Raw genomic sequence first — 11,642 nt, 5'->3', positions numbered from 1 at the left:
TATCTCCGTAATGCCACTGACTCAGGAACTAAATATTTCATGTATGTGCAAATTTTATATGGTCATAAATACATAAATACTACTTTAAGCTTTATGTGTTATTCATAAAATGATACAAGCTCTTTTCCTGTTCTAACATGATCTTTATAAGCGTTTTAATGGGCTATAATATACTATCTACATGATAAATACAAAACAATTTATTTACACTGGCCTTTTAGATATCTTTGTCTCACACATTTCTTTCCTTCAGATATATAAGCAAAAATTTATTTCCGCCCCCACTGAGAACTTAAAATTCAATGCTTCTAGCTTCTCTCCTCTAACTACCTCCAGAAAAGTTAATTAAAAAAATATTTAGAAAAATGACATGAAGGGGGGATGGGACAGGGTGTTTGTGGAGGGGAAACCAGAAAAGGGGATGACTCTTGAAATGTAAATAAAATACCCAATTTTTAAAAAAAGGCAGCCGGGTGGTGGTGGCGCACGCCTGTAATCCCAGCACTTGGGAGGCAGAGGCAGGCGGATTTCTGAGTTCGAGACCAGCCTGGTCTACAGAGTGAGTTCCAGGACAGCCAGGGCTATACAGAGAAACCCTGTCTCAAAAAACCCAAATCCACAAAAAAAAAAAAAAAAAAAAAAAAAAAAAAAAGCACAGGAAAGGTGCTTTCTTTGTTGGCAAACTAAAGTCCTTGATAGCAATACAGTTATTATGACTACCCTATGAGTGAGGCCCTAAAGGTTAGAAATCAAATACACACACTTTTATCCCATGTTCAAAAGCATTCATTCAACTGTAAAACATATGCACACATACAAACCTGGATTTAAGTAGGATAGGCAGAGTTTTTAAATAAATCTGAAGCACTTCCTGAGGCAAATATTGTTTCAGTTGGCTACACATGTGAGTCTGAGCTGAAGTGATGCTTAGCTGTTGACAATGATGTACTAATTCAACTCCTCTTTGGAGCACAGGATTAAAGATATAATTATACAATTTCCACTGAACAACTACATTGCCTTTCTGGATTAAGTTGCAAATGTGATTTGCAATCGGAATGTTATGTAATCTGTCTTCCTGAAAGACAAAGTTCTGATAAGCCTCTAAGGCATCCCATTTCCACAACAAGTCTTCAGACCCGCTGCTTGGCAGGATCCCTTGACATCTGTAAGAAGTACTGGGCAAGTCATGGGAAGGACCAGCACCACACAAGGTGCCTTGCAGTGTCTCTCCTAACTTAGCCAGTTGGTCCGAGTCCACAGTACAGACGTTACAAGCTGCTTTTTTAATTCTTTGTGATATCTCTGCTCCACCTAACTGATCCAAAAGAAGTTTGCTAAGGACATTCAGTATATGCTGCTGGAAATTTTTCAGTGCTGGCAATTTAAAAGCATGGAGTAAAGGGACAATCACAGACTTGGGATCCATACAACAACAGATTCCAACATTGTGTACACCTGATAGGATCTGGACACATGTGGTGCTTAAGGAAACCTGCTGCAGCAAGCGCAAGCACTGGTGAGCGCAGACTGCGATGCAGCAGCACCGCTCTGGATACTGCACATCTCCCTCTGCAGTCTCTTCAAAGGGGCTTTTAGTAAGCTGATTTTTAAAAGCTGAAACCAGGAGACCTGAGAGATCTCGGTGGTGCTGCATGAAATGGGAATACTCACAACGCCGGTGCCTTTTCCTTGTGCACATGGAATGATGAAGTTGCTCTGATTTCACTTTTTTGACAGTACTCATTATTTTTATTACACTGTTTATCAGGGCTTTCAAATGTCCTGCAGCCTCTGAAGGAACACCATCCCTTGATAGTAACCATTCCATCTGAAGAACTGCTGTTTCAAAGAGATTAAATCCTTGGTGCTGGATAAATTCTTGAACTAAATCCATGGCTTGGCTGAAGTAAAAGGGATTTGAAGCTGCACTCTGAAGACAAGAGATGAGGAGCTGTAGAACTCCTTCCAGAAGCTCCGGTAGAAGAAAGGCTCTATGACGAAACGTGGAAAATACAAAGCCCTCCTGGACCTCCTGGAGTGTTTTCTTTTGTCTTGGAGAGAAAGGGTCAGGCTGCTTTTCCAAGCAAGCTCTAATTTTTAAAGCTGCCCTAAGCAATTCAGTCAAATTTTTCCTAAGACTTTCTGGCATCACCTCTGCAGTACTAACATCAACTGACATCAGATGCAGCACAGTTCGAAAGAGCATCCGTTGAACCAAAGCTACTGGCTCTTCTGTCCAACCTGCAGAAACCAGTTGTCTCTCCAAAGTGTCACTCTGGCTACAACAGTCCCCAAAGCCTGCTAGGAACTCAGTCAGTGTGGGTACTACACTGAGTGCTAGAGAAGAATTATGATTCAAAGCAATGTCAAACTTACAAACTTTTTCCAATAGAGATAACAAAACATGACATAAGTCAAAGGGAGAATTATTCATATTACTGAGAATAGACAAGGCAGCTGGCTCACTTAATATGTCACCATTTGAATCCTGTCTCAGAATGACTTCTCTGGAGTTTTCCAAAGACATGGTGTCAGAAAGGACCTGTTCTTTGGTTGCAGAGAGGTCAAGGTTGGCTATGCGGTGGTCCTCCTTAGGAGACTGCGTCAGGAAGCGTGGCAGTGTGTGGAACCTCCTATGTTTACTCACAACTGTACTTTTCTCATCTGAGTTGCCTTCAGAATCAGAGGTGGAGAGCTGTGTCTTTCTTGCATCTCTTACAGAATAGCGATGGGTACTTTTACGCTGCCGCCTGATTTTTCGAAAAAGGTTTTCTTTCGCAGAAACCTGATCAGATAGAGCACTTCCTTCTAAATATAATTTTCCCTGAGTTGACTTTTGCAAACTTGGGTTCTTTTCTTTGGTCAGAATTATATAAGATGACAATGGCAGATTAAAATCTAATGAAATCAAGAAAGAAGACTTAGGTTAGTAACTGTTAAACTCAACACATATAGGTAATGACTCACAGCCCACATGAGTCTGCCCTGGCATGCCTTTCCTGCAAGGCTGCTTTCCCTAGTTGCAACTCCGGGTCACTTCTGCCCACACTTATCTTTTTAACTCTCAACACCAGGTGGCATTAGCTCAGGAGATACAAACTGATTTTGAGAATAGCAAGGAAAGGAATTAGGAAAGTAGACCTAAGTTGAACCTAGAGATTGCATTCTGATTTCACAATATGAGACTCTGAATTATTCAGCTGCGTGCTCACTATTTAGAAATCTTTAGTGATGTTATAATTAAGACACAGAGTAGTTTATTGAATCTTAGAATTTTAATATTCACCCATCAGAATTTGAAATCATAAGTATACAACAAGTATTCATCAAGACTAGGATTAACAGGAGGCCACCCAGACTTGAGATTTAAAGGGTAAGTGTCGGGTGAAGTGACTAAGAGATGCAACATGGAAAACAGTCTTGCAGGAAAATCCTGCCAGGCCAGACTCACAGTGAGGGCTGTAAGAGTTATTTCTATAGGGCCTTGTCCCTGAATTAGCCAGGTGTCCAGAGAACAGCAGTCCATCCTAGGCCCTGGGAGCTTGGGCCAGCATTCAGTGATCGTTTCTTAAAGGAAGGATCTAATTAAATGCATCTTTCTCTTTGCTGTAATATTTACTATAGTCTATACAAAATGAAGTTATACAAAACAGAGGAATAAATAGAATTAATACAAGTTAATAGACTCTTATGCTTTATGTAGGAGAGGGAAAACAAAGCAGATAAAAGCAAATGTTAAAAGGGACCAATTCCACCAAAATATAACATGAAAACAACTTCCCTAAAATGGCATAAATCAAGATTCTTAAGTGATTAAAAATGTTTAATTCTACAAATTCAAAAAACAAGTTACTGAATCAATAAATAATCAGGAAAATATATTAGAAGTCTTTAAATATCTTCCTTAAAAGAGCTCTATGCCTTGATTCATAAAATTGGAAATAGTTTTACCTGAAGACCCAGCTATACTATTCCTGGGCATATACCCAAAAGATGCTACACCATATCACAAGGTCACATGCTCCAGTACATTCATAGCAGCCTTATTTGTAATAGCCAGAAACCGGAAACAACCCAGATGTCCCTCAACTGAAGAATGAATACAGAAAATGAGGTTCATTTACACAATGGAATACTACTCAGCTGTTAAAAATAAGGACATCATGAATTTTGCAGGCAAATGGATGGAACTAGAAAATATCCTGAATGAGGTTAACCCAAACCCAAAAGGACGACATACATAGTATGTACTCACTGATAAGTGAATATTAGCCAAAAAGTTCAGTATAGCCATGATATAACTCACAGACCATGTAAAGTTTAACAAGAAGGAAGGCCCAAATGTGGATGCTTCAATCCCACAGGAGGCAGAGGGAGGGAAGGACCTGGGTAGGAGAGGGGAAGGGGAGGAAAAAAGGAGAGGGGTAGGATTAGGTATAGGGGCAACAGGAGAGAATCCCTGAGGGCCAGGAAAATGAACAGAAATACACAGCAGTGTGGATGAGGGACGGGGGGAACTTCTAGAAAGTCCCAGACACCAGGGATATGAGAGGCTCTCGGGACCCAATGGGGATTACCTCAACCAAAATCCCTAAAAGTAGGGAGATGGAACCTGAAGAGACCACCTCCAGTAGATAGGCATGGGCTCAGTTGGGGAATAGGGCCACCCACCCATCTCAAAATGTTTGACCTAGAATTGTTCCTGACTAAAGGAAATGCAGGGACAAAAATGAAGCAGAGACTGCAGGAAAGGCCATCCAGAGACCGCCCCCAACTGGGAATCCATTCCTTGTGCAGGCACCAAACATTATTGCTGATGCCATGCTGTGCTTACAGACAGCAGTCTGGCATGGCTGTCTTCTGAGAGGCTCTTCTAGCACCTGACTGAGACAGATGTAGATACTCACAGTCAACCACTGGACCGAGCTCAGGAACCCCTATGGGAGAGTTAGGGGAAGGACTGAAGGAGCTGAAGGGGATTGCAACCCCATAGGAAGAACAACAGTATCAACCAACCAAACCCCTCAGAGCTCCCAGGGACTAAGCTGCCAACCAAAGAGCATTCATGGACTGGTCCTTATGACTGACTGCCTTGTCTGGCCTCAGTGGGGGGTGGGGGGGGATGCAATTGGTTCCACAGAGGCTTGATGCCCCAGAGAAAAGGAATGCTAGAGGGCTAAGATGGGGGTGGATGGGTGGGTGCAAGAGTACCCTCTTAGAAGAGATGGGGAGTTGTGATGGGGGGGTGGCTTGTGGAGGGAGGAACCGTACAGAGAGATAACATTTTAAATATAAATAATTAATTAATTAATTTTAAAAAAGAGCTCTATGCTAGATATGCATTAAAGTAGAAGCAAAAAAATATAACACAGAAAGACAATTGTTAATCCAGGACAGCCTGAATTCCAGGGGAAAACCGGGAAGAAACATGTTTATATTTCCACTGAAGTACTTAAAGGTTCATGTGCTTATACATTCATAGTTATTAAAATCAGAAATTAAAACCAAACAATGGTGGAAAATGCCTTTAATCCCAGCACTTGGGAGGTAGAGGCAGACAGATCTGTGAGTTCAAGGCCAGCCTGGTCTACAGAGCAAGTTCCAGGGCAGCCAGAGCTACACAGAGAAACTATGCATCAAAAAACCAAAACCAAAACCAAAACTAAAACCAAAACAAAACAAAACACCCAAAATTAAAATTACCTATTGACCTCATAATTCTATTTAGCCTTGAAACAACATACAACTTCAAATTTATCCTTCAAACGCAAAATTAGAAAATTTGAACTAAAGAAAATACTGTAGAAGTCATTTTTGGAGCACTGGTGACGGAAGTCTTTAAGCAAAGAGCTGTAATCTGTTTCTTCAAAGTCGTCACCACCTATCTTCCTAATGCTACAGCACACCTAGTGACTTCTTCCAGGAAGTACTCTGCTTCTTCATGTATTTTGCATTTGTCATTTGTGTAAGCCTCTATGAAGCGCCATGGTTTTTATATTACCAGAAGAAATAAAAATGTGCTTGCCTAATGAATTTTTCATACCAGGTTATATATAATAAAAATATAACTGCAGTATCTACTGATCTCCATCTGAAGCTGCAGAAGTAGCTTTGCAAATGAACTTTCTTTCCCAACAGGATTTGATAATGCAAGTGACCTATGAAAAAAAAACATACCTGTTGCCTGCTGTTCCTGGACAGGTATCTTCCACACCAAGGGAAGGAGCGACAGAAGAAGAGTCAGGAGTTCTTCTCTGCATGTCAAGGCCTATGTCAGAAACGCAAGATTTTCATGTTCTAAGGCCCCAAGACATATTAATTACTAACAAACCTATATTTAACTGAAACAAAAACAAAATTTTTCCTTAAAAAAAAAAGGGTTACATTTGAAAACTGAGGATCAAATTAACCTATTTTAAGTCGGAGTCAAACTGTGGATCCTTTTCAATTTATAAGTGTTTCCAACCACAGAGGAATGTAAGATTATGTGATGGTATTTAGCACATTCTCACTAATACTTCGAGAAGAGCTGCTATTGACACCATGCACATTGCAAGAATTCCTCACCTATAAAAAAACAGACTTATTAAGTAAAAATAAGAAATTAAAGCATATCAGCTATTAATTAACAACAAAGTTACTATTAAATGTAAATCTTCATGTAGTTAAATATAAAAGATAAAAAACAATTTTAAAAGAGAAAGCAACAAAATAATACACATAAAAAGATTTATCAGAGAAGATAAATATATTAAATATATTATTATATAAACATAATAATATATTATTATATAAATATATTATTCTTTTTGAAGTAATGGTCCACATTGAAAAAGGTATCTTTATTTGGACCATAAAATACATACACCCAGACAGAACAATAGAAGGCATATAGTATCTCCCCAGTATTGTATAGAACTGGTATTCAGTTTAGGAGTTCAGAAAACAAGAACAATCATCAGAAGTGTTGAAGTAGGACTGCAACTAGACTGCTACACCTGGACACCTGAGACACGAGTGGTCCAGTCTTTAATAAACAGTTAAGCCAGGAGTTATTCCTTCTCACACCATTCCTGGGGGAGAGGGGCAAGGTGAGACAAGATGTGCTAAGCAGAGCTGGGGGTAAGTAGGAACCGCCAATATTAGCAGCAGGGTACAATGGTTACTAAGTGACTCCACAACAAATAGACACAGAGACATATGAGAAACTATACAGCAGAATTGAAAAGGCTCATAGTTAATTTTCAATGACCAACAAGTGGAGAAAAAACTCCTCACAGGTTTCTGGCTTAGGTAACTAGGTGCCAAAAATATTTCTAACAAGAAAGAAAATCTAAGTGAGATACTAAGTTAGGCTAAAGATGATGAATTGACTTATATTTTTTTAGATTATATGTATAATGCATGTGCTGTTAGGCTTAGTAGTGAGTGCCTTTAACTGCTGAGCCATCCCACTGGCTCAGATGCATCTTTTAGACATATACAATCCATGACACTTATGTCTAAATGGAGATGTTATTATTATACTATATATAATACATAAGTATTAAATTGTGTATGACAGATATATAGATAGAGATAGAGAGATATAACACCACTCATCATTGAGGAGGCTCTCCCTAATTTAATCTGTCTACTTAAGCTATGAAAGTCACTTGGGTTATGCCTAGGACATGAGTGAGGGCTTCCAGACGGCAAGCAGAGTGATGAGAGAACTGAGGACATTGGGACTCCGAGCTCCAAGACGCTTCAAGGAAGTAAGGGCGGGCAGTGCTGAAGGAAGCCTGTTGAGCAGACTGTTACAGAGATGTGAAGTCAGAGACACCACAGAAGAGAGCAGTGGAAGGAAGGAAGGGCATTCAACAGCATGCAAGCTAGCCTTTCTGCGCTGTGTGAGATGGCTGAAAAGCCGTAAGCAGCTGGAGGGAGCTGGTAACATTCACAACCACAGCTTTATTAGAGTGAAATGTAATGATGAGAGTCTGAGGACCTGTTTCAGCAGGTTGAAGAGTCAAAGGAGTCAAAGAAAGATTCCTAGTCTTAAATTAAAACAGAATGGGCCATTGGGTCTTTAGTGGATGGCCTCACAACATTCTAAGGGAAGAGACAAACTGTCCTGGTGAGTTCTTGCTCTATATAACAGTACACTGGCAAACCATCACTGCTATGTGAACAGACATTCCTGCGCTGCCTGCTGCTCAACAAAGGCTGGACCCACCATGCAAAGCCCAGCTCCAGCAATATCTGTTCTGTGAGGCTCCTGATTCCCTGAGTTCACCATACAGACTGAGAGACCACAAACCCTTGAAAAGGATGAAACGGGAGCAAGTACAGATCTTTGGGGTTTGATCCTGCTATGCTAGAGCATTCATTGGTGGAGAGAAGGGACATACTGGCAGCTTAATGCAACAAGTTTTTATTTCATATAATTACTGTCTTTCTAAAACAACTCATTATTGTTAGTAGCTCTCACTAATAATAATGTTATTGCTGTATGTGTTTATATGTGTGCAGATACCACATGTATATCTAGATGTATGGAGTTGTTTCTCTCCTTCCACCTTTACATGAATGAGTTCTGGGATCAAACCTAGCACATATTTCTCTTACAATCAACTTTACCCACTGAGCCATCTCACTAGCCCTGATTCTATTACTTTTTAAAGTGTCATATATTCTTACTTTGTTTTTTTGTTTTGTTTTGTTTTTGCTTATTTGGTTCGTTTTTATCCCTTCTGGTCTTAAGAGAAACTCCATATGTAATTCTGTTCTTTGAAATCCATAAATATTTTTCTTGTATTTAATGGTACACTGGAAAAGTAGGATTACAGTTATATCAAATGAAATCCTAATTCTATCTCCCTAAATCATAAGTACGCACAATAGCTATAGTATATAGAAATAAAAGTTGTTCCTTAATACCAGATCCACACATGCCACACCCATTGCACAGGCCATGCACAGAGGCATTCCAAGACTTTTCCATGGCCTAACATACGGAAATGAGTTTATATCACATCTTCCCTTACTTAACACTTACACTTAGGTCATGCCTTTACATTTTTTCCCTAGCAACAATAAATAATGAAATCATTCTCAGTGAAGTGTCCCTTTCTGAATTCAGTTGAAGAAGCATGTTACAAGTACTTGCCAGGTACCAGGCACAGCTGTTTCCATAGAGACAGTAGCCATAGTGACAGAAGGAGGAAGAACAAGTGAGTCAGGGAAAGGCTAAGATCCCAGCCCAGACAAATATCTAGGAGGCTCAAAGGTAGGCATCAGTAGAGACTTGGTCATGGAATGTCTTACACAGCAGGGAATATGAATGGCAGCCAAAAACTAGTGCAAAATTACTGAAGTTATTCAATGATATTACAAATGTGTGTCTTGGCATACTAATTAAACTTAACTTTCCAAATGTTAAAACATAATATCCTAATGGCATAATGCATTGCTATTCTTCATTTCTTCTCTAAGAATATTATTCTAATATACACACACACACACACACACACATACACATATATTGTACACATAAAGTTTCTTCATTAGGATTATCTGTTTTTCCCATTCCCTAACCGTATATCTCTCCAGCTAATGGAAGCTTAACAAATCTGTACCATTTTGTTTTGTTTGTTTGTTTGTTTTCAGTCTTGCTAAAAAGATTTCCTAATGGTTGTTTTCATTTCTGTACACATCACTTTGAAAAACAATATTTTTCCTTCTCTGTTTACTTGTTTTGTTTGTTTGTTTGTTTGTTTTTTTTTTTTTTGTTTTTTTTTTTGGTTTTTCAAGACAGGGTTTCTCCTTATAACCCTGGCTGTTTCCCAAGTGCTGGTATTAATGGCGTGCACCACCTCTGCCCCAGATTTTATTTCAAATTCACTATGATGGCCTTGAACTCACAGTGACCCTCCTATATTAGTGTCCCATGTGCTAGAATTACAGATAGTGCCATCAGGGTTAAAGCTATTATTACACTTTAAAAAAATCACTTGACTATTACATTTCTCTAAAATAAGGTATTGCTGGGCATGGTGACATATGTCTTTAATCCCAGTACTTGGGAGGCAGAGGCAAGAGGATCTCTGAATTCAAGATCAGACTGGTCTATACAGCAAGTCTCGGGACAAGCTAGGACTACATAAAGAAACCCTATCTCAAGGGGAAAAAAACAATAATAAAACAGCGTATCAAATAGAAATAGCACAAAAAGTTCTACTTGTAGTGGTCCTGTGTGAATCTCACTAAAAATATTACTGGTTCTTCAAACTCTTTTTATAGGAATAAAAACCTTTATTCTCAATTGGATTTTTTGTAAAGAGGTTTTAGTTCTGCAAATTCCAAAGATCTGGTACTTCTAAGCCTGCACTCTCCCTCTGAGCTACAATACAGCCTTGTCAAATAGTTACCATCTCAGAGTAGTTGTATACTGGTTTTCCACTGATGTCAGACATTATATTGCTAGTTCTTGAATTAAACAGGAACTGAAAATGTATTTTGTATATGAACAGATAGTAAATCTGTTCAGGCTTTGTGTATCATATAATATCTCTGTCACATATTTTTCTCTTTCTTTTAATAACTCTTTAAAATATCATAAACTAGTCTTAGTCATGAGCTATATCAAAACAGTTCAATGACAGTTTTGACCTTGAAGCTGCAGTTGTTCCCAGACAGTCCCTATTCTCTTGCCACTACTCTCCCTCAGCAGAGAATGGTGTAAAATGTTCACAACACCTTTTGTTAAAGCTTCAGAAAGATTTTAGGAAGGTAATACCAAGTACTATCATCTAGAGAAGATTACTCCTAAGAATCATTTAGAAGTTTTGTCAACAGGCTTTATATATTCATATTACAGAAAGGTTTGTCTCAAAAATACTTACAGACACAGCTTTAGAGCTTTAGAGATACTGTAATCCCAGAAAGATTCATAAGAAACCCATATTTCAAAGAAAATTGTACTATTAAGAAACACTGTAGGAGAAGAGAAAAAAGAAGGGTAGAGGAAATATGGGGGAATATGTTCACTTTTATTTTTTATTTTATTTATTTTTTAATGTCAATTCACTTTTTAATTATTTTTATTTGATATATTCTTTATTTACATTTCAAATGATTTCCCCTTTCCAGAATCCCCTCTCCCCGAAAGTCCCATAAGCCCTCTTCCCTCCCCATGTTTCCCAATCCACCCCCTCCCACTTCCCTGTCCTGGTATTCTCTTACACTGCTGCACTGAGCCTTTCCAGGACCAGGGGCCTCTCCTTCCTTCTTCTTGGGCATCATTTGATATGTGAATTGTTTCTTGGATATTCCAAGCTTCTAGGCTAATACCACTTATCAGTGAGTGCATACTATGAGTGTTCTTTTGAGACTGGGTTACCTCACTCAGGATGATATTCTCCAGTCCCATCCATTTGTCTAAGAATTTCATGAATTCATTGTTTCTTTTTTTTTTTAATTTTTTTATTCGATATAATTTATTTACATTTCAAATGATTTCCCCTTTTCTAGCCCCCCCCCACTCCCCGAAAGTCCCGTAAGCCCCCTTCTCTTCCCCTGTCCTCCCTCCCACCCCTTCCCAGTTCCCCGTTCTGGTTTTGCCGAATACTGTTTCACTGAGTCTTTCCAGAACCAGG

General features: G+C 39.0%; 1 protein-coding gene across 3 annotated transcripts in view; it reads right to left on the bottom strand.

The window, feature by feature from the left end:
• Lyst (lysosomal trafficking regulator) overlaps positions 1 to 11,642 on the bottom strand; it is a 196,083-nt gene that overhangs the window by 147,544 nt on the left and 36,897 nt on the right. For all 3 annotated transcript variants that reach the window (XM_052157710.1, XM_052157707.1, XM_052157708.1), the window contains exons 4-5: positions 6,181 to 6,271; positions 822 to 2,901 (exon numbers count right to left, since the gene is read on the bottom strand). In XM_052157710.1, coding sequence (XP_052013670.1) covers positions 822 to 2,901; positions 6,181 to 6,271 — 2,171 coding nt within the window. The remainder of the gene's footprint in view (positions 1 to 821; positions 2,902 to 6,180; positions 6,272 to 11,642) is intronic.

This window comes from Apodemus sylvaticus, chromosome 14, assembly GCF_947179515.1.
Source record: "Apodemus sylvaticus chromosome 14, mApoSyl1.1, whole genome shotgun sequence".
NCBI classification, from domain to species: domain Eukaryota; kingdom Metazoa; phylum Chordata; class Mammalia; order Rodentia; family Muridae; genus Apodemus; species Apodemus sylvaticus.
The sequence above is the reverse complement of the archived record's forward strand: the minus strand, read 5'-3'. Positions and strand labels throughout refer to the sequence as shown.